Source organism: Morus notabilis, unplaced genomic scaffold (genome assembly GCF_000414095.1).
Source record: "Morus notabilis unplaced genomic scaffold, ASM41409v2 Scaffold19, whole genome shotgun sequence".
NCBI lineage: Eukaryota > Viridiplantae > Streptophyta > Magnoliopsida > Rosales > Moraceae > Morus > Morus notabilis.
The window spans coordinates 780,245-803,275 of NW_010360880.1; the positions used below are offsets into that span (position 1 = coordinate 780,245).

At 34.7% G+C, this 23,031-nt stretch overlaps 3 protein-coding genes and 1 non-coding gene across 8 annotated transcripts; 2 read left to right on the forward strand and 2 right to left on the reverse strand.

Moving 5' to 3' along the window:
- The first annotated feature begins 3,594 nt into the window (after positions 1 to 3,594).
- LOC21405046 (frataxin, mitochondrial) lies at positions 3,595 to 6,366 on the forward strand. Of its 2 annotated transcripts, XM_010097565.2 has the most exons (5): positions 3,595 to 3,879; positions 4,066 to 4,138; positions 4,874 to 4,921; positions 5,041 to 5,135; positions 6,015 to 6,366. In XM_010097565.2, exons 1-5 carry the CDS (start codon positions 3,635 to 3,637, stop codon positions 6,142 to 6,144), a joined length of 591 nt encoding a protein of 196 aa, XP_010095867.1. In that variant the 5' UTR covers positions 3,595 to 3,634; the 3' UTR covers positions 6,145 to 6,366. The 2 variants fall into 2 exon arrangements, with proteins under 2 accessions (XP_010095867.1, XP_024021022.1); XM_024165254.1 differs by lacking the exon at positions 4,874 to 4,921.
- Positions 6,367 to 12,293: 5,927 nt separating this feature from the next.
- On the reverse strand, positions 12,294 to 13,300 carry LOC21405047 (phosphopantothenoylcysteine decarboxylase subunit VHS3; the record flags this gene model as incomplete). The annotated part of the gene is made up of 2 exons (XM_024165240.1): positions 12,718 to 13,300; positions 12,294 to 12,517 (listed from the first exon to the last, which is right to left on the reverse strand). Coding segments are annotated over exons 1-2 (567 nt in total), but the record flags the coding sequence as incomplete, so codon positions are not given.
- A 3,308-nt stretch (positions 13,301 to 16,608) lies between these two features.
- Positions 16,609 to 16,690, reverse strand: TRNAS-UGA. The gene has a single exon. It is a non-coding gene; the product is annotated as a tRNA-Ser (tRNA).
- A 493-nt stretch (positions 16,691 to 17,183) lies between these two features.
- On the forward strand, positions 17,184 to 22,783 carry LOC21405049 (G-type lectin S-receptor-like serine/threonine-protein kinase At4g03230). Of its 4 annotated transcripts, XM_024165211.1 has the most exons (10): positions 17,184 to 17,404; positions 17,527 to 17,575; positions 17,748 to 19,262; positions 19,659 to 20,171; positions 20,786 to 20,926; positions 21,049 to 21,260; positions 21,356 to 21,566; positions 21,684 to 21,921; positions 22,041 to 22,191; positions 22,297 to 22,783. In XM_024165211.1, the coding sequence occupies exons 3-10, from the start codon at positions 17,906 to 17,908 to the stop codon at positions 22,594 to 22,596; spliced, it is 3,123 nt and encodes a 1,040-aa protein (XP_024020979.1). In that variant the 5' UTR covers positions 17,184 to 17,404; positions 17,527 to 17,575; positions 17,748 to 17,905; the 3' UTR covers positions 22,597 to 22,783. The 4 variants fall into 4 exon arrangements, with proteins under 4 accessions (XP_024020979.1, XP_024020981.1, XP_010095870.1 ...); XM_024165213.1 differs by lacking the exon at positions 17,527 to 17,575; XM_010097568.2 differs by lacking the exon at positions 17,184 to 17,404 and having other exon boundaries at positions 17,423 to 17,575.
- The last annotated feature ends 248 nt before the right edge of the window (positions 22,784 to 23,031 follow it).

Sequence of the window (23,031 nt, forward strand, 5' to 3'; positions counted from 1 at the left end):
CTCTTTGTTGAGCGGTTTTATTTACATTTTTATAACTTAAATCTCGTTCCGTTCGTAAATTTAAATTAAAATATTATTTTATGTAAAAAAATTTTATTATAATAAAAAATTTAAATTTAATTTTTTATGAGAATTTTTAATTATAATATAATTAAAATTAAAATTTTAAATTGATGAATTGAATAAGATCTTCAATTTTTCTTCTTTTTTTTCTGAAATATCTATTTTATTATTATTATTTAACTAACAGGTGACATTACAACACTAGGCGAAGAGAAACTAAAAAGTAAAGTCCACAAATACTTACGATGTGTGCGTTTGTGGTGGTACGGGTGACTTGTCCGTGTCTTTAATTACGGTTGGTGCCAGCAATTTTCTTATTCAAAGACGGAATATATCACATTTTTTTTTAGATGTGTTATGCTTGTACTTTGGGTGATGGATGCAATGTTCTTGTTTTGTTCTCAATCAAGGATGGCCAACTATTACTTATTTATTAACAGTGTCAAATTCTAAAAGTGGAGGAACTTGGCATTTTAGGGACCAAAAGAGAAACGATTTGATATAAAACTTTTTATAGGAGGCTTTTTTTATTGGTAGTATCCGATTTTAACTACTAAATCCCATTAAAATTATATCACATTACAAAATATCTAAAATAAATAATATCTGATAACGGTTAAAAAATAAAGAATTACTCCTAAAAAAACCCTCTAAAAGCAATTGAATATATATATATATACACACAATAAAAGAATTATATAAAAAAGAAAAAAAAAACACTATACAGGGTGATTTCTTTCGTTTCATTGTTGCTATGCCTATGCTGAAAGTTAAGCATTTACGTCCACTTCTGGCGTGACAACTGGATACTTTTCTTTTGCATTTGAGATTTGATACTCTCTCTTTTTGGATGGTTAGCGTATCCAATATTATAAAAACATGTTGTGAACTCAAAAGCAATGAATACGATAGTTGGCCTTCTTCTTTATTCTTTTGATTACGTTTGTCGTTTGATTTACTCATTGAAATTTCCCCGAGTATTATTTTCTTTTTACTCGTAGAAACTTCTCTTGTAAAACTATAAAAAAATGAACTATTATTTTCAACCTTAACTATAAATTATTTATTATATATATATATTTTTTTAATTTAATATAATTTTAATCTAATTCAACAGTCAGTCGGTATAACTAACTTACATCAAATTTCTTTTATTTATTTAGTTCTTTTAGCAAATTGGTATTTCTTTTTCTTTTTTTTGATAAGCAGGAGTACAAAAAAAAAAAAAAAGAACTGCAAAGAGGCAAAAATAAAGACTTCATTCGCTTCGCGGATTTAAATTTTCAATTTGAGTTTAGATGTGATATTTTTTAAGAGTTTTTAATTATAATAGAAAAAGTTAGATGTAACATTTTTTGAGAACTTTTAATCATAAAAACTTACAACTGTAAATTTAAATTGGTGAAATGAACGAAGCTAAAAAATACATTTTTAAGAATTTCAACCCACTTATCTGACGTAACTGATTTGCCGAAACCTATTTGGTAATGTTGTGAGCTAAAAGGTTTAATTCTCGCGGAACCCAAGAGAAATTGCAAACAGAAAGCGAGTTAGCAACCGGAATAGAATCTTCCACAATTGTACTCACGTCCCAATGGTGAGCAGAAGAGCCATTAAAAGCATTAATCACAGGTAAGCAATCCCCTTCGCAAACAATCTTGTCCCATCCCTTAAGCACAGCCAAATCCACCGCAAAACGAATTTGCCAAAAAGCTTCTCCCATGGAAGGAGAGGTAATAGCCAATTTTTTCACTGAAGCAAAAGAAAGACAACCATTTGCATCCCAGGTAAGCACAGCTAAAAAAAACCAACATTTTCACTCACAGCCACATCACAATTCAATTTGACATATCCACGAGGATGAGGGCACCAATCATATAGTCTACAAGGGGCAGAAGACATAGGAGGAACACTTGGTACATCTTCTAGAGGATACGAGGTACCATAAAACTCGTTAAAAAGTCTATCCACCTTTTGAATCAAAAGATTAGGGTCTGGTATTGACCCTCGGAAAAGCAAGTTATTATTCCTAGCTGTCCAAATCCCATCAATAACAAAAGCACAAAGAGCTGAGAAGTTTACCTCTTGAGAGTGACGGTGGCGTAGCCTTTGAGGCGGGCGGGTCTAGAACGAGATTGACTTAAGTCAGAAGCATGGCCAACAACAAGATCCTCCTCCCTTCTCAAACACCACCAACCACCAAACCAACAAGCTTTAGCAAACGGACATGAAACAAATAAATGAACTTCATCCTATTATGCAAGATTACTGTTAATTAAGGGCGCGAATAAAGTCCCATATTGACAATAAATGAGAATTATAATGAGTTTATAAAGGAGTGAAATTCTATTCTCTTACGGTGGACCGCATAGTCTTAAAAATTACACAGAGGACTTTTTAAATTCAGGATCAAGAATCCGTGACGCCAAAACATGAGCTTATGCCTCTCTAAAATCTTGGCCTTTCAAAGTTTCACCCAAGCAAGATTGCGACTCGAGGCAGCCAACTCGAAACTATGTTCATTTAAAGTCCAATGAGAAGATTTGGTGCTAAAAGATCCTTTACAGTCCTTTACCCAAAATAAACGGTCATATGTAATATTGGCAGGACAGAATAAAGATCAGATCCAATTGGCAGACTCCTCATTAAACAGATTGCACAGAAGCTCAACGTTCCAACCACCAGAATGAGGATCTTTTAGACGATCCACCGTTAAAAAATTATCTACCTCCACTCCTTCCCTACGAGAAGGTCGAAAGGATGGCCAAGGGTCAATCCAGACCCGAACAGAATCACCATGGCCAACCCTATAACAAGCGCCTTTACGGATAAGGTCCTGAGACTCCTGACAAGCAAAAATGCTACCACACAAGCAATATTTGATAAACATGCAAAATGTTGCATATGATTTTTAAGTTTGTCATTTAACCCAACATAATAACATTCAAATATTAGTTTTCCACTCATATAAGTAATATCCAAATTTTTCCATCTAAGTTCATACAATGATGACTCGTTTTAGATTGTTTTAAAAGTTATAAACTAAAATGAGATTAATTATAGTTCGGGAACTAAAAATTACCCTAATAAAAAGCATTTACACGAAGTGATTATTTTTACTCTTCATATTTAGGATATAGTTTTTAATTCAACAATATTATTAATCTGTCTATTTTATAGTTATTGATATGATATAATTCTAAATATACCTTTTTTTTTTATTTGGGTAGTTATAAATTTGTATAACTGATTTTAAAAAATAGTTAACTAAAGATAGAAATGTTATTACAGTTTATTTAACAGATTTATATATGAATATAACAACTTGTGCACAATATTTTTCATCCGTCGTAAAATAGACATGTGTAATTAACTAAAAAAAAAAGTCAGTGCAATTTATTGTCTATTTCGAAACGGGCTTATAACCAATAGCACTTCGCGCGATGGCAATAAGAGGGCCCATTCAGTATTCTTCTGGGCCTGTAATCAATCTCCCAAGGCCCATAATTTCATCTCCCCACCAAAATGGTCCGCGTCAAGCTCGGAGCAGACAAACTGATTGGAAACGCTAATGGCGTCGAAGTTGCTTCCCCTGAGAAGGCTATGGAGGCTTTCCAAACTCCCACCGCCATCTTCTTTTTCTTCTTCAAGCTACGGCTCATATTCCTCCCTTCTAGTTCTAGATGCTTCTAGAGATCTCTGTATCTCCGACGTCGCCGCTCAGAGACCTTGTTACTCCGTCGCTTCTAGAAGCTTCTGCTCTCGACCTCTGAACCTCGACGAAAGTTCTCAAGGCCCCGCCGCCATAGACTACCGGTACGTCTTTCCAATAAGAGAAACTTTCAGATTTTGATTGCTTGCTGAGAAAGATTAGGAAATACAAAAATTCGTTCGTTTTTCTTCTGCTTAGAATTCATACATAATGAAATGAGAAAAAAAAATGATTTTTGAATAATAAGAAGGGACTGATTATGAATATGCTAATGATTAATGTGAATACAGTTCTCTTCTGCAGGAGGGTGAATTTCACAGGCTAGCTGATTCCACAATACATGACCTTCAAGAGAAATTCGAGGTAATTTTGTCATTCAATTATTTTATTTTTTCTGAAATTATGTGTCGCAAGTTTGAAAATTATTCGTTTCTCTTGTAAATTATCGAGAATTTTCGGTAAATTTACATCCTTTTAGCCTCCGACTTAAACAAAAAAATAAATTAATTAAATCATTTTTGTGCTTATTAACATGATTCTATTGAGGTTAATTTTTCCAAATGCACAAAGTGACTGAGCATGTTGTTGTTTCTTATAATGCTTGGCCATTGTGTTATTCTGTTCGTCTTTTGACTTTATTTATGTGGCTGTGTGGCATATTATTTTGATGTTTGTTATAAAAAGTGTTACCAAGGAATGCCTTCCCACCCCACTTGATCTTCCTTGACCTTTTCACTTAATATTTACACCATTGTCATTTTCTATTCTTTTGCATGTAAACAATTTTTCTTTTAAGTTCCAAAGATTTTAATTTATGACAAATAATAAAACAAGCATTTGAAATAGTATTATGGAAGAAAATATGAAGTAAAATTATTTTTATACTTTTTTTGTGCCAAAAAACCTGGCATTGCATTGAAGGTATTCTTAAAAAGTGTTACCAAGGAAGGCCTTCCTCACCCACGACTTAAAAAAAATAAAAATAAAAGGACCAACTTGCAAGCCCTTGGTTCATGTTAGCCTTGTTGCAGTCCTAGACTCATTGCTAGACTCGCTATATGATTTACTGGCATGTTTTCTCTTGTGGGTGTCCGATAGGAATATGGAGATCTTGTTCAAGTTGATGGTTTTGACATAGACTATGGGGTGAGATTAATTTCTTCTCTTCCTTTTTGAAAAATAAAAAATAATGACTTTGTATGTTCTATGTTAAGTCTTATGGAAGATATTTACTAGTTCTAATGCAAATGGGTCTAATTTGGCAGAATGAGGTGTTAACCCTGAAGCTTGGGGAACTGGGAACATATGTTTTGAACAAACAAACTCCGAATAGACAAATTTGGCTGTCTTCCCCAGTAAGGTGATGTTTTGTAATGTTTCTTGGTTGGACTATTATATGTTTTCTATCTTTTAGAATAAACAAAAACCTTTTCTCAATTGATGTTTCGCATAGTTTGTCTTCATATCTTATGCATCTTCTTTAGGAAATCCATATCTTCTTTCTGCTTGTTAAACTTTTAGCCGCATGTTGGTTTATTCCATTCAACTAGGATAGTGCATACTTTCGTATTTTTTAGATTTGTTATGCTCTCGTAGAGGAGTAGAAAGATGTTATCCAGGGAAATTCTTTCATGAATAAAACTTTAGGTCGAAGGTATGGATGCATAGGAGTAGCTTGAAGGTTTTGTTGTGACGTGATTCCATTGGCCATGTGGCCAACCACGGTTTTCGTATCTTGTCAGTTTCAGAGAGTCCTTCAAGAAGGTCTTCATTTTTCTCTGCAAGGAGAGGACTTTTTTTTTATTTTAATTCTTTTGTTTTTTTTTTTTTTTCCGCTCAGCAAAGGAGAAGATGTTCATCTTCTTTGTACACCATATGTTATGGACGTGTTTAATGTAGCTTAAATGTTTGTTCAACCTCGTAACTGAACTTTCAAAACTCAAAGGGATTATGGCAACATGACTAGTCTACAATGTTTTAAATGTTTAAATGGCAACATGGCAACATGAGTAGTTTAAATGTTTGCTCAACATGACTAGTCTATCTTCTCAAAGGGATTCTTTATAATCGGATATGGCCTTGAAGCACTTTAACATTGCAAACATAACACATTATTTTTCTTTGCTCCCCATACTCCTCCTGGTTATTATGTTGTTGAGGTATTCTGATGGTGGATCAATGCAAATTCCTATTACATCTCATGCATCTATTACTAAAGTACTGCGTTTTTTTCATGCAGTGGCCCTTACCGATTCGATTGGGATCCCAGTGCTCAAGCTTGGATTTATAGGCGGAATAAAGCAAATTTATTGAAACTTTTGGAGAGAGAAATGAAGCAACTGTGTGGCGAACCCCTGAACCTTTCGTGACCTTTTGCAAAGGCGTGTCTGGTTACATAATTACTCGCTGAAAATATATCAATTTTAAACGGAGTTTTCCCCTCAGTAGAGTAAGAGAAACGGTGTTTGCTTCTCCATTATATACTTGGAATTTCGTTCTTGTGATTATTGCAATATTCAAGGGTGTGGATGTTTGTAGGTAGGTTTGATGGTCAATAAAAGTTTTGCGGAAACTAGTTCAGTTTGTTGTTTTGTTTTACAGTTAGCATTTTCTGTGTTCCCTCGTAGTTACTTACCGGCGGATGGCAAAAAAAAAAAGGAATATTATTCCCCTTTGCCATTTTCTATCCATGAACAAGTAGACTAAACCAAAAGACAATGTAAACAAATCACAAAGAACAGAGATAAAATGTAATGTCGAATAATGGGCGAATAAGGCATCGTTTAGTTTGTTGACTCAAGTTTTTAATTTGAATTGAGATATGATTTTAAATAAAGATTTTTAATTATAGTATAAAAAATTAAATGTAATTTTTTTTTTATAAAATTTTTTAATTATAATAAAATTAGAATTAAAAACTCTCGCAAGTTCGAAAAACATTCAGGGCCTGTTTAGTTCGCTGATTCGAGTTAAAATGTGACTTTATATGAGAGTTTTTTACTGTAATAAAAAAATTAGATGTGACTGTTTGTCTCATGGGGTCCTACCAACTGCCAAGTGCGGGCTTTCAGCTTTCAACTTGACAGGGATTTTTCACCAATTTAGAACGAAAGGAGAGGAAATTGAATCCTTCTTGTCGTTTCATGGCTCTTCAATTCATTAGGTAAGTAATGGAAATGAAAAAAAAAAAAATACTAATGGGAGTTCTTGGTGCGTTTGAAATTTATTTTAAAATAAATTTATTTTTTGTATAAAAATAAAAATGAAAATATTTTTAATCTCATATAGAAATTATTTTTAAAAATGTGTTTAGTAGTTTTATTAAGAGATTATTTTTAGTATAAAAAAATTCATTAATGTCTCTATCTCTCTCTATGCTCGAGAGATTAGAAAACAGAAATAAAAAATGAAAAACGACTAAAAGTCGTTTTAAAGTCATTTTTCATTTCTCTCATATTTTACATTAAACCAAAAAATCGTTTTCATTTCCCTTTTTTTATCTTTAATTGTGTCGAACATCATTTCTCTTCCGTTTTCATTTTTTCTTTATCGAAAAATGTGAAAAACAAAAACAAATGCCGTGTTTAGAATTGATTCCGTTTTTATTTTCACGTTTTTCAAGAAAAAAATAGAAACGTTTTCAAAACGGCGTTTGGCGCAATAAAGACAAAAACAGAAATAAAAAATTTTTTTTGGTTTAGTGTAAAATGAGAGAGAAATGAAAAACGACTTTTAGTCGTATTTCATTTTTTATTTTCGTTTTCTCCTCTCTCGAGCAGAGAGAGAAAAAGAGACATTAATGGATTTTTTATACTGAAAATAATCTCTTGACAAAACTACCAAACACATTTTTAAAAATGATTTCTGTCTGAGATTAAAAACATTTTCATTTTCATTTTTATACAAAAAATAAAATTATTTTAGAACGAATTCCAAACGCGCCCAAAACTAACTCCAAATATGGCCCTTGTTTTTCACCCAATGACGTCTCTTGCTAGATTTGGACCGGCAACGTTGTAACTTCGATTGCTTGCAAGAATAAAGTACATTGCAAAAGGCATCAACGTGACAAGCACCTTGGTTGGCCCTCCCATGTGATATGGAATAGTGGAGTAGCTGCAATTAAAGAAGAAGAAGTCCTTTTCAAGCTGCAAAAGAAGAGATGAAGTAGGATTTAGGATTAGGAACCTCTTAAGTTTAGGTTAGTGCGCTTAGACTTTATTATCATCCTTTTCTTAGTGAAAGAATCGTACAAATTTCTCATTTTTTCAGTCATTGAATGATTAAAAAATAATGAAATAATATCAGCTGCCACCTGATAAAAATTTTAATTAATGAGATTATTTTTAAACCTAATTCAATAGCTGAAAAAGGAAAAAAAAAAAAAAGATGTACCGCTATCTTGTTCGTTTATAGGCATGAAAATTTTTTAAATTTCTTATGTGGCTCTTCGAACCCCTCCAAAGGCTTAGAAAAAAAAAAAAAAAACGTGGATCTAAATTAAAGGGACTTCAAATTGACCATATAAGCTCAAACCTCAATCTTTAAAAAAAAAAAAAAAAAAAAAAAAAAACAAGTGTATGATGTAGTTTTCGATTCATATCTCTTTGTCCATGTCACCAAAATAATGAGCGCCTGCTAGGATTACTTGGTGAAGATTTTTTGGGAATAAAAAATGAAGGGTTGACGTTTAGGCTTTTAGGAATTGAGATTATTCTTGTCCAGTCTCATACAATAATGATTTCCATTTGGGAATTGAAATTGGTTAACCCTCTGAAATTTGGAATATTTGGCCAATATATTTTTCCGAATATTCACGTTTTACTTGATACTCATTTGTTTCCCTCTAAGCCTCAGCGAGGAAACGACAAGAAAAATGCAAAGGCATTTGTAATAATCCACTAGATGTGGAATGAGCCGAAAGTGGTAAGTCCTCTTATTTGAAAACACGTTGCATTATGCTATAGGCCTCGTGCCTTGGGCGGCCAGAATTAAAACGTGAGAATCTGGATAAAACCTCCATCATTCAATGTGGAACGAAGCCATGTTCTGTGGCATTTAACTGAGATTTTTGACGCAGTAAAAAATTATTGAACGACATCAATGAAACTAGAAAAGAAGAAAGCATGTTTATTTTAGCAACTCTTGAACCATATCATTGATTAGCCAAAAAAAAAAAAAAAAAAAAAAAACTCTTGAACCATATCATTACACAAGAACTGTTATTTTAATTATTAGATTATTTTAAATCAGTCTGATCTATGATGCTCTCATTATTATACTGTTGAAAAATTAATCTAATATAAAAAAAAATTTCATTCTTAAAAAAAGAAAAAAATACTAATGAATTTCTAATTATATATCCTACACAAATATTTATAGATTACCACTACTAATAAAATTTATATTGTATTAATGAATGGTGTTAAGAAGGGCCCGATACTCTGTAGCATATGCAGCGTTGTGAATGACAACAAACCCAGGTAAAGCCTCATAAACGGTACATAAAAAAGTATAAATTCTTTCGTCACTGTCACATATCATGAAATGAAAGACAACAGAATCTGGTGGTTAAGAAATTTCCGAAGTACACAAGCACCACCACACAACCATCCCTTGAAACACTCAACAATTCTCCACCACAAGAAGCAACGGCCCCCACTTGATACTTTTCATTTTTCGTGAGCGATTATTATTTTATGCCAAGGTTCCTTAGGAACAACACTAATGAAAAAAAAAATCAAATTATTAATAACAAAAAAAAAAATTTTGATTAGATGGATTATTATTGGTCGATAAGCATGTGGTTACTAAGAACCTTCCTCAGCCACAATCTTTTCTGAGGTTGAGATAGCTGATTTTTCAATTGGTTAACATAATAATAACCCATGATTAAGAGCTTAAATAACAATTTAAGTTGAATTCCTACATCTTAGCAAAAGTTGAATTCCTACGTTGAAAAGCTTCCCCCGGTTCCCCACTTGATGTGATGGCCGGCCATAAGCTGTACGTTGATTTCTAACCAAATGATTAAAAAAAAATTCAAAAAACAATTTTGCTTCTATTATTTAACGCTGCTGAAAGGTCATGAGCTCCAAGATATTTGCCAAGAAAGCAATAAAGAAAGTGCCCCCACAAATATCTCTTGAATCAACGTGAATGATCACATAACACAAAAAACTATAGACCAAATTATACAACAAGAAAAAAAAAAGAAAATTTATAATAATTTACTTGATTATTATTATGCCAAAGCCTATCAACAATCTCCATTCTTCAAGACGTTCAAATTAAGATAAAAGCGACAGGCATGATTTGGTTAGAGCCTATGATTAACCGGTGATGGTAAAAGTAATCCACTAGCAAGGCACAAAAGACATGCATAGTATACCCATTACCCACCAAGAAGCACCAAATAATTCTCTGTTTTTTTTTTTTTATTATTTATATTATTTTTTATTTTGGATAAAGTTTGATGATCCGGAGAAGAATTATTGTGTGTGCCGTGTAAATAAGGCATGAAATGAAGTTTTACTTGTTCTTGGCTAGAAGAAAGGGTCACAAATAGCAAGTGTTCCCAAGGAGTGACACATTTTTTGAGGACCCCCTCACAAAGGTCCTACAATATACTTGCGTGCCCTAACATTGGCCACTAACTCCTCTGACACTCGCCATTTCTAGGACTGTCAACAAGCTCCGTTCCTTTGAGTGCAGGGATTTTTCCACTCTCAAATCTCAATTCACTCACTCACTGGCTTTACAAGGTTTAATCATTCAATGGCAATGGCATATTCTCCCGCTCAAGAGATCAAGAGGACACTAACCAAGTTGAATTTTGTATGTACCAAAAACAAGATAAAGACACTCCTAGTCCTATATATGTGTCAAACTTTGATACACTCTTAACATTTTTGTTATTTTTGTTTTTTAAAAAACTTGGATCCACATACACGTCTTCTAAGAAGAGTAGGTTATAAGTAGTAATAAGGTTATATAATTTTCTTTTTCTATCAAAAATTTTATATAACTTTCTTTAACAAAAAAGAGAATTCTATAATAAATATCCTTTAGCTGGTGTAGTTCTAGACCATAATGACCATTCATCAAGATTAAATTTGCTTATGGTTTTAAATTCTCATATATTTTGTGATCTTGTGGTTTAGAAATGAAAACTGCTAATTATATGTACACTAGAAGTTGTACATTATTCTCAAAAGAAAACACCAAGTTAAAATTTAAATGCACTTGGGTTGAAAAACGAAAAAGCATGTTGTAAAGAGATCAATCAACGGTTAGCTTGAAGGAGATATGGAAAACAATTATAAACGATCACATTGAATCACATAAAATTAAAAGGCAAATTATATCGTGGAATCCCTCAACACTCAGTTTAAACTGTTAAATTAAATTTTCAACAATTATATCTGTATAAATCCGTTTACAATATGTCATATAAAACTGTTCTCTCTGTAAATAATCCAATAACTAAAAGCAAGTGATCTACCGGTGAAAGTTCTTTGGGGATTCCATGATAGTTCATAATTTATCGTTATTATTTTTCTTGCACTATATCGTAAAATTTTTCTCACTTGACTAGATACTCAAACCCCTAATTTTCAAAAGATCTAACTAACCTAACATTTTGATAGTCTTCAACATTGGATGCAACATGTCACTGACAAACTATTATAACACTGCGGTACCATTTAAGCATTGTGATGTTCGGCCTTACTTTTCATCAAAACATTGGTGCGAAACCACCTTTTTCGTTTTTATAATGATTAAAATTTCAATGAATTTGAAAAGAAAATAATTATGAAAATTATCCTAGAACAAAGACAAAAGACGAAGCAGGTAAAATTTGTTTCTAGCGTACATATCTTATATATTTCATCGAAATATATTAATGAAAAATTAGAATTACAATGCCGGAACAACATAAAATATTAAATAATTTAAAAGAAAAAACATCGAATATTAATATCTAAACTTTCTGATTTAGTACAAACTGACTCGCCTAATCAGAGGATCAGTTAAGAGTTAAATTTTTTTTTTCTTTTTTCCTTTTTTCTCTTTGTGGTCAGAGTAAAGTTCACTTGGAGACTATCACAGACTACCTTTTAGATCGAACGACCTCTGCAAGATCAAGTTCAACGGTTCCAGATCATCCACTGAGATTTCGCGTATCTCGCCGGCGAAATTCCCTAAGCGATTCAATAAACGATTTGGGTTGGGCCTGACCCGGAAAACCTGATCCTGATTTGAAGCCTTTCAATGGCATTGATTCTACAGAAGCGTCTCCACCGTCGATACCGGACCAACCCGCCGGTGAAGTCGCCGCCGACGAATTTCTCCGTTTACAAGAATGATCGAGATGATCCTGTGAGATTTTGATACCAACGGTTACATATTATTCAGGCTTGAACAGAAAAACAAAAATAGTTTAACTCACGAAAGAGAAAGGAAAAAAAAAATGGAATGGAGAAGGAGAGATTACCTGAGAGGTCGGATCGGAAGTCAGCGACAAGGCTCCAGAAACTTCTCCACCGCCATTGGCGAACCTGCTCACGGACTCTTCGCTACTGGAAGAGTTCGCCGCCGGCGGAGGAGTCGCCGCCGTCTCCGACGAGATCGCCGTCCACGGCACCACCTGGTTATCGACGTTTTCATCGTCATCACCACCTACCTCTTCTTCCTCCTCCTCCTCGTCATCATCATCATCATCATAATCATGATCTTCACCACCGTGATCGTTCTCATCCTCGTCGTCGTCATCGAGCTACTGGAAGAGTTCGCCGCCGGCGGAGGAGTCGCCGCCGTCTCCGACGAGATCGCCGTCCACGGCACCACCTGGTTATCGACGTTTTCATCGTCATCACCACCTACCTCTTCTTCCTCCTCCTCCTCGTCATCATCATCATCATCATAATCATGATCTTCACCACCGTGATCGTTCTCATCCTCGTCGTCGTCATCGAGATCGTCGTCGTCGTCGGTGCCAATCTCGTCATCATTACCTCCCTGGCTCTCCTCGTCGTCCCGTTGGGCCGTATTTCTCCCGCCGACGACGCAGCTCTCGCAGACGGAGACCGTGATGCCGAGCTCGGCGCCGGAGGCCTTCCACGGCGTCGGGGATTGGCAGGCGTGGCAGAGAACGGTCCTGGAGTGGCGAGCCACCAGGAAGTTGGCTCCGTGGACTTTGACGTCGCAGTTCCAGCACAAGCTGGCCTGGTCCGATTCGCAGTAGGTCCGAGCCAGACCCTTGCAAAGCTCGCAGAACTTCATCTCTTCTTCTTCTTCTTCTTCTTCTCCTCCTCCCTTTTGTTTTCCTCTCTTGTAGACCTCAAGGGTCCGCTCTGGTCTTTATGTTTTCTCTCTCTCTCTCTCTAACCTATTTTCTTATTGTTTTCTCTCTCTAATCTATCTATCTCCATCTTTCTTATGCAGTCTTAGCAGGTACAGAGACGGGTAAGGAAGAAGAGGAAGGAGTGGGGCAATTGGATACGTTTACAGAAACGTCCCTCATATACCTTCTAATTACGAAAATACCATTTATGGGTTCATGCCATATCAACTCCCTTTTTTTTTTTTTTTTTTTGGGGGAGCCATATCAACTCCTCAACTTCTACCACCCCACTTATTTCGCTCTTGTAGACTTGTAAAATAATTACTTTTTTAAAAAAAAATTATTCTCTCATTTTATTGATAATTAGGTTAAAACAAATGACAACATAATTAAAGAAAAAAGTATATCACAATAATTGGTGATAAATTACTTGAGATTTAAACAATTGCAAAATAAAAAATATCTTAACGATATACACTGATGGAGTTAGAATTTTTTTTATTCTTAGCGTGCATTTTCTAAAATTTATAATTTTTAAATTTTTTTTTATATTATAGTGTGTTTTGACTTTCGTGAAACATGCCGTACGAAAGGAAATAATTAATATTGTTATTTTATTAAGAGCTTTTTATAGTGGTTGTAGTGTATATTGTTGCTCTATTAAGACTTTTTGTTATTTTTTTCGGTTTAATAGTAAATTTTATTGTTTGAAAATAATAAATACATAAAGTGAAAAAGAAAGTGATAAAGAGAGTCACGCTAACGTTTTTGATATTGTTAGATATTAAAATTGACTAAATTATGTAAAAAAATGTGCAAAATAAAAAAAAAAAACTTATTTGATGGCTGAATATAGACCTAGAACAGTAAGTATATTTTATACTGTAATATAAAAATCTCTCTCAATTATTTATTTTCTCTTTCTTCAGGGGGGAAATACTACTGTTTTGTTTTTTCTCATTTTTCTCCTCTAATAAAACTATAAAAGCCATGAATGAAAGGGTATATGGGTCATTTCAAGATAAAAAATGACCGCTCCAGACCCTTGAGCTAATGGTTGCTGGTTCTGCCAGGTGGTTGCTCGGGAGGGAACAAAAGCTTCTGTGGTCTATACATCAATCGCTCTGGAGGGCCCAGGGCCCACGGAGCCCCAAACCCATCTCTCCGGTTTTTGGGTCGCCTCGGTTAGTACAGTTAACAGGATATTTCTGCTGCCGATGCTGACGTGTTTCCTTTTGTGGCAGAGGCAGTTTTTGCGGAGATTCCGAATCGCTTACGTGGCATCATTCCATTCTGGGATACCCAACTTTGCTCACGTGGTCTCGCACCCGGTTTTGTACTGGTGACGTGTTAGTTGCTATTTTCCCTTCCACTTTCGCCCCCTGCATTTTCAACTCCCAAATAAATGTCTTGTCGTTGCGAGACTGGTTGTATTTGATAAGGAGATTCGTATCCTGATTAAAATTATGATTCATAGTTTGTTATAATATTTTTTCTCATAAAAAATACACGTAAATCGAAAATGATTTTAAGAGACGTTTGGTTCATGAATTAGAACCATGTGATTAGAACTATTTTCGATTTACGTATATTTTTTGTTAGAGAAAATACTGTAACGAACTACGAACCATGATTCGAATCAGGGGACGAATCCCTCAACCAAACAATCTCTTAATCTCATGATTCTAATCCACAAACCAAACGTCTCCTCCGAGAGAGAGAAAAAAAAAATAAATAAATAAGAGAGATTTTTCAACTCCACGTGCTCCAGCATAATTAAACCCGATTGTTGATTTATTTTTGTTTAGAGCTCTGTCTGCTTGATTGCATCGATTAATTCTTGTGGTCACGCTCTTATGATTTTTAACATCAATATTAGCTTGATTCAACATTTCTTTCCTTCTCTTTTTTTCTTTAAAGAAAAAAAAAATGTTGGAGGGTACCATTAATTTTAAACATCATCTCTAATATAAGACAGTTTTATAATATCGGTGTTCTATAGTCTATATCATTGTTTGTTTTTTTTTTTTTTTTGGTGATAAAAAAAAAACACGTTTTCTTATGCTATCCAATTCCAATACAGTTAAATGATTCAAAGAAACCTTCTTGTTATTTCTATTATCTCTCTTGAAAGGGGAAGGAAAAAAAAAAAATTGTTAAACAAGGGTGTCTGGCACTAAAAGAAACAAACGTGTGGAGCTCACTTGCTGGCCCACAGAAAATGTTGTTTTTAAGTGGTGCCAGTAGTGCTAAAACGCATTGCTATTTATGTGACATGTGGGTGTATGTTTTTAATATGTGTATAATAGTACATTTGTAGTTAGATTGCCAAACTCTGAATTGTCATGAATGAAAAGAGTCGTAAGCTGGTGTTAGTTAAGTAGTAACAGCCTCAACAGGTGGTTTATGGTATACCACCTCTTTCATTGCGTAAAGCTTTTCCTAAGACGTGCTTGCAGATTTGTCACTCTAGTAGCTAGGGAGTTCAGTCAGAACCAAAATGGTTTGAGATTTAGAAAAAAAAAGGAAAAAAAAAGAGACAAATATCTTTTAAAATGAATGGATTTTTCAAAAAAACAAAAATAGTTTCATCAAGACAAATCCCCTTTATAATGCATGAATCTTAAATTTTTATTAACTCACACTTGATCAATACTTTTTAGCCAAAGAATTATATTAAAAGTGATAATTACGACAAAATTTCATATGTTGATTTAAAATTTAGAATGTTTAGAATATTATAAATGTAACAAAAATGAGATAATCATTATCATGATGATGCCACATTTTGTACTATATATAACCATTATCATAATAATGCCACATTTTGTATTTTATAATGATATAATCATGATATCAAAAATTTGTTATCTTTATAATATTTTAACAATTTTGCTATATTTAAACTCTACTATTTAAATTTTGTTAGATGCGTACAGAGCCCATTTCAATGGAAGGATAATCTCAACCCAATTGTATTCCTATTGGGCTGAAATTGATTACGTACTGTTTTATTATGGGCCACGACCCACTTGGTAAATTCCCCGTTGTACATATTGATTTATGAAATTGTTAACAATTTTCTTAAATATGTTAAAAAAACATAATTATGTAGTAGTTATTACACTGATTATCAGGTTTTATGCTATACAATTATATAGTAATTCTTACAGTGAATTTTTTTTATTTTTTTATTTTGTAGTTGCTATATTTGAGCATTACTAGTAAGATTGTATTATATTTCAAAATTTTCAATCTTGTAATTTCATAGCCTCAGCTTCTCAAATTTACACACCAACTAAAAAAGAAGACTGACATATCACTAAAGAAATTGTTTATCGTTTTGTTTTTTTTTAATTTTCTCATATATTTTTGGATTAAAAATAAGTAAATAGACAAAATAAAAAGAACTGATTTTTTTTTATGCAAAAAATAATGAGAAAAGATTTAACAAACCGATGCAAAAGTAGATTGAAAAATTAGAAAACGTCGACAGCAGGGTTCGAACCTGCGCGGGCGAAGCCCAACAGATTTCAAGTCTGTCTCCTTAACCACTCGGACATATCGACATTTCGTACCAGGCAACTTCTTTAAAATATATTAACTTTTTAAGAGGTGAACTTCACCTCAACTTGAGATTTCTCTGGTCTCAGAGCCTACAAGTTCAGTGAAGGAAGACTTGGTGAAGTTGTGAGTTATGATAAAGGAAGAACGAACAAAATAAGGAGGAAAACAAAAGAAAAAAAAAAAAAAAAGAAAAGAAAAGAAAAACGAAGTTTATTGACTGTTCTACTAACTAGTCTTCCCTACAAGGCTTGATATTTGGAACATGATATACAATTGCCATTCTATGGCCATTATTCACTGCACTATTTGTCAATGCCCATCATAAAAGTCCATTGCAGATGAAATAGAAAGAGACAGAATATTGCATTTTGGAAAAGCCGCGTGATTAATACGTGTCATTAACCATATTCTTTCTCACATAGTGAGGACCAGAAGTTACGTTTGTATATTAGTCCATAATGAAAAGTAACCGGGCAGACTTCGAAGACCTTGACTTGTTCTTGGTCCATTTATGGCCACGATTGGTTTCCTTTCCCTTGTGGTTCCTATGAACACCAACTCAACGACTTCCTTTTCTTTTAGGGCCAGTCTGTTTCGTGGGTCGAATTGAGAATTTGATATGAAAAGAGTGAGAAAATATTATTGTGAAAAGTATCATACTCTTCGAATTGTGAAGTGAACGGGGCCTGGGTCTTAAATTTCTTATTCTGCATCAGGTGAAGAGTGACCAGTTTCTTATTAGTCTTTCTGTTTGTGTGTGTGTGAAGTTTCCAATTCAACTGTTCTTACTTAAGTATTTAAAAAATAAACAAATAAAGGTATCCAAATGTGATTTCAGCTCAGCTTAGGCCTTTGTACGGTTTCCTTTCTTCCTGACTACTGTGTAGGTAAACATTTGTCATTTTAATTAGGATTAATTAGTTTTGTCGGTTTAAAAATACTATTTAGACATTCTCAGATATTCATTATTATTATTATTATTAGTATACGCGATTATTTACGACATTATACATTAATTAAGTTTAGTTGACTGAAATGATGCATATTATCTTTAAACAGGCCATAATCCATGCACGTTGACCAGGTTAATTATGAAGCAGTGAGTTTTAAGCAAAATGTGGACATTATCAGCACAGAATTCTTCACCAAATTATAACTATTGAAGGAGCTAACACAGTTTCACTTTCACCAAAAATCTCTGCAATTCCCGGCCAAAAATGGTTCTTCCTTGCTCTTCAAGACACTTGTTAACTACCACCTATGTTTTATACATATTCTTGTTACTATTCTCCTTCTCAATCTGCTACCTTAGAGATAGCATAACACTGAACGAGTCCATTAGAGACAGCCAAAATGAAACTCTGGTTTCAGCAGGAGAGAGATTCCAACTGGGGTTTTGCAACCCAGAAAGAAGCAAAAAGAGATACTTGGGCATTTGGTACTACAAAATTGTACCGCAAACAGTCGTATGGATCGCGAACCGCAGTCACCCACTGGAAAAGACCAATGGGGTTTTTTCCATTACAAAAGATGGAGAACTTGGGTTAACAGATGAAAGTAGCGATACCATATTTTGGTCAACAAGCGTTGGTGGGAGACCTGCTATGAAGAGGAAGTTGACTCTTATGGATTCTGGAAACTTGGTTTTCAGTGAAGAAGAACATCAAGGAAAAGAATCAGAGAGCAAAATTCTATGGCAAAGCTTTGATAATCCAACTGATACGTTTCTTCCTGGTATGAAGATGACTGGAAGCATCAACTTGACTTCCTGGAAAAGTAAAGATGACCCAGCAGAAGGGAACTTCACCTTTCTGCTAGATCGTGACAGAGATAACCAGTACATCATAGAGAAAGGATCGTACGTGCAATATTGGAAAAGCCAGTCCTCACAGAGTCTTTCTAGCTTTGATGATATTTCTCCTGTAGCATCCTATATGCTGTCAAATTTCACCAGGCCATTTTACCATCAAACAGATAATTCCAAAAGGCACACCACGAGGGGAACTAATGGAACTAACGCCACTAGTTCTAAGCCCTTCGATTCGTCGATAACATACTCCAAAGCATCTGATTACATAAGATACTCCAAAGCATCTGATTACATCAATACAACGTTGGTGATGAACTTCAATGGACAGATACAATTCTTCCAAGGGCTAGTTCTGGTACAATCGGAACCAAGTGACCCCTGCCGCGTGTTTAAAGCTTGTGGCGAATTTAGCAGCTGCAATAGTAAGAATGCTGTTTTTTGCAAATGTTTACCTGGGTTCAAACCAAAGTCTCCAGAAAGTTGGAATTCTGGAGATTTTTCAGCTGGGTGTGAAAGTAACTCGGAGCTCTGCCGTTATAACGACACCTTTCTGAATCTGACGATGATGAAGGTGGGAAAACGTGGTGTAGATGTTAATTTAGAACAAGGGGAGGATTGTAGAGCCAAGTGCCTAAACGATTGTCATTGCAACGCTTATTCGTATGCACCCAGATGCTTGATTTGGTCAGATGGACTAGACAATCTTCAGGAGTTTAGCAGTGATGGCCATAGCATCAATGTTCGTGTGGCACTGTCTGATATAGGTAACATCCATATTGTTCTGTCTTTGTAAAACTGCTCATATTGAATTATCTGAAAGTTTCATGAATAAATTTAGGTATGTTTTCATATGAAACAAGTGGAAGACTAAAAATGGTCATGGTCAAATTGCAAAAGAACTTGGTTGTTCAAAGTAGAGCTAGCTAAATGCTTATTAATCAATAATTTGCAACTGGCCAGGCATGACTGTGAAATGCATACTGGGTTGGTTAGATTAAACCTTGCAGGCTGTTTATTTGACATTTCATGAGTATGCTTATGGACCTTTAATGCATTTCCCAACCATAGAACAATCTCATCAGATAGACTAAAAATGGTCATCGTTTTGTAGGACTAGAGATGAGTTTGCTTATCTTTACAATGAGCTTTTGATATTGCAGAACCAATGAAAAGGGACTGTGGCACTTGTGGTACCAACAGAATCCCCTATCCACTAAGTACTAGACCTGATTGTGGGGATCCCATGTACGCTAATTTCACCTGTGACAGAAGAACCGGCCAGGTTAACTTCGGGGCACATGGTAGAAATTTCCGAGTCACAAATATCAATACTGAAGAAAGAATATTTTCAATCCACATTATAAACTGCACAAATACAGATGAAATGGGAATTCTGCTGCAGCTCAACCAGTCATCGGTGTACCAAGTGAGCAGTGGATGCAGTAGTGAGCAAAGCAAGCTTACTTTGGACATTTGGTTTCCTGATGGTAGGCCAAGTGAAGTTAAAATACAATGGAATCCACCACCATTACCACCAGTCTGTGATACATCTGGTAACTGCACCGATTGGGCACATTCATCCTGCAATGCAACAGAAGATGGGCAGAAAAGATGCAATTGTGATGAACTGTACCACTGGGATTCTCAGAATTTCACCTGCACTTTAAATGAAGGTACAGTCTTCTGCAAAACTATGCTGGGATTTGCTTCGTGTGAAAGTAATATTGCTTTAAGAGTTAGGAAGTACTCTAGCGGACAAATAATACCGATACAGAAAAAGAAATCCCATCCATTCAAAAAAAAAAACCTATGTTTCAAGCATTAGGCAAAATTACTATTTTATATGTAGTTACATTTTTTTAGTAGTTTGAATTAATTTGTATCAATTTTCAAATTTGGAAACCTCTTAATTAATTTAAGAGATTTGATACTCTTGGGTAATTTACTGATTCTGTAATTGTAATATGTAGTGCTCCTTACGGCTGAATTCTCATCTCTTAGTAAGTGGATATAGGCACATTGTCAAACCATGTTAAACTTTGTGTCATCTTCTTTCTTTTATTTTATTCTTTAATTTTTAAATATCAAATTGATCTACCTAAAAGTGCATTGCCTCAAAACACTCGAACAATGACCATCATCAGAATAATGTTGAAATCTAGAGCACTAATCATTACGTGAGTTGTCTGCTATAACCTTCCACTTTCCAATTCCAATCTCATGAGGAACACAAAAACAAGGCTGCGTGTTATTTTCTATGCTAATTTCTCACATTTTATATTTCTAGTGCACATGCAATTCAAAGGATCTTCAGGAAATCAGAAGTTCTATGTTGTCATCATTGGTATCATAGCGACTGCTTTGGTTCTCTCTTGCACTATTTGTGTTGTATATTACATGAGAAGAAGAAGTTTGACCAACATCCCAGGTAATTCGTAAGAAAATCAATATACACATAATTGAATACACAGACACCCAAATGAAAGTTTATTGGATTTTTTCCTCTTTAACAACGAGTAACTGGTTTTGTCAAACTATGTTAAAACGCAGATATCGCGGGGAGCATTCAGGGAAGTCAGTCAGTTATCTTGTATGATAGTGAGAGACACATAACAGAATTCATTCAGTCAGGAGAGTTCAAAGAGGATGAAAAGAAAGGCATAGAAGTACCATTTGTTGTTTTGGAAAGCATACTAGTTGCTACAGACAACTTTTCAGAAGCAAATAAACTTGGACAAGGAGGATTTGGCCCTGTTTATAAGGTAATATGGTGACCCTCATTGTAGATTTTAAGACCCTCATTTTTCAGAGAAATTCTATTCAGAATTGACGATTTTTGCTTTGAACTTTGCTTCAGGGTAAATTTGCAGGAGGACAAGAGATCGCTATAAAGAGGCTCTCGAGCGGTTCAGGACAAGGCTTAGAGGAATTTAAGAACGAGGTCTTGTTGATCGCCAAACTTCAGCACCGGAATCTTGTTAGGCTTTTGGGCTATTGTGTTGAAGGAGATGAAAAAATGTTGCTCTATGAGTATATGCCCAACAAAAGCTTGGACTCATTCATATTCGGTAAGTTCATTAATCCGAACTTCAGGAAATTATCAGTTTAATTGCAACACTTTGCTTGATTAAAAAATAGATTGAGCCTTAAGATGGTTACTAAAAATGATTCTGATTTTGGAAAAGATCGCACATTATGTGTGTTGCTGAACTGGGACAAACGCTTTAACATCATACTGGGAATTGCTAGAGGGCTTCTTTACCTTCACCATGATTCAAGGTTAAGGATCATCCATAGAGATTTAAAAACCAGCAATGTTCTACTTGATGAAGAGATGAACCCCAAAATTTCTGACTTTGGCTTGGCAAGGATTTTTGGAGGTAAACAAACAGAGGCAACCACAACAAGAGTAGTCGGAACCTAGTAAGTCACAGTAAAGCACTCCATCACTAAATCTGTTTGGTTGAATTTACACATACCAAAATGAAATCTCCCAACTTTAGTAAATCAATTTTTTTAACCCAACAAAAAATGTTATGCAGTGGTTATATGTCTCCAGAGTACGCACTTGACGGGTTCTTCTCAATCAAATCCGATGTTTTCAGTTTTGGTGTTGTCATCCTTGAGATTATCAGTGGAAAAAGAAACACTGGATTTTACCAATCAGAACAAGCTCTGAGCCTTCTTGGTTACGTTAGTACTACAACCACATTTAAAAAAAAAAAAAAAGATCTATTGTTTTCCATTCACAAAATGATATGTGTTGTAATTTGGATACATTTTTCTACTTGGTTGCAGGCATGGAAGTCATGGAGAGAAAACAAGGCATTGGATCTGATGGACGTAACGCTAAGAGAAACATGTAATGCAAATGAATTCTTGAGGTGTGTGAGTGTAGGACTGTTGTGCGTACAAGAGGACCCGATTGATCGTCCCACAATGTCAAATGTACTTTTCATGCTCGGAAGCGAAACCGCGAGTCTTCCGAGTCCTAAGCAACCAGCCTTTGTTATGAGGAGATCTCTTTCTACCACTGGTTCTTCTAGTAGACCATTGTCCGTCAACGAATTTACGGCTACCTTGGAGCAAGGCCGGTAACAATTGAGATCACTCTCGTGAGCTAACTTTTGTTCTAAGTAGAAATATTTGCTTTGCACTTTCTCCGGCACTATTTACCTTAGACTTGGACACGGGGTGGGCTATTATGCACTGAAGGTTGAAGGGGTCCAGGGGACAGTACTTTTGCCGGTTTCTCATACTGTTTTTATTATGAAAGATGCATGGATTGGAGGTCCAAACTCCATAATCAAACAGTTTTTGTCTTTTATTTTATATTTTTTACATTATTTTTTGGTACCAATCTTAACAGAGGTTAATTACATAATTCTACCTTATAGTTTTAATTAATTGTCAATTTATCCCTCTGTTTTTAGAAACTACAAACGTATCATTTGAATTTGAAAAATTTGTTTCAATGCCACCCATTGCATACTTTGTGAAAAAAGAAAAGAAAAGGCAAAAATATTCTTAATT

Bases quoted from the DNA above. Each gene is read 5' to 3' on its own strand.
- LOC21405046 (XM_010097565.2), top strand. From the start codon at position 3,635: ATGGCGTCGAAGTTGCTTCCCCTGAGAAGGCTATGGAGGCTTTCCAAA. The intron at 3,880-4,065 runs GTACGTCTTTCC...ATGTGAATACAG, and splicing joins CCCGCCGCCATAGACTACCG to TTCTCTTCTGCAGGAGGGTG. The intron at 4,139-4,873 runs GTAATTTTGTCA...GGTGTCCGATAG, and splicing joins ACCTTCAAGAGAAATTCGAG to GAATATGGAGATCTTGTTCA.
- LOC21405049 (XM_024165211.1), top strand. From the start codon at position 17,906: ATGGTTCTTCCTTGCTCTTCAAGACACTTGTTAACTACCACCTATGTT. The intron at 20,172-20,785 runs GTACAGTCTTCT...TTATATTTCTAG, and splicing joins CACCTGCACTTTAAATGAAG to TGCACATGCAATTCAAAGGA. The intron at 22,192-22,296 runs GTTAGTACTACA...ACTTGGTTGCAG, and splicing joins CTCTGAGCCTTCTTGGTTAC to GCATGGAAGTCATGGAGAGA.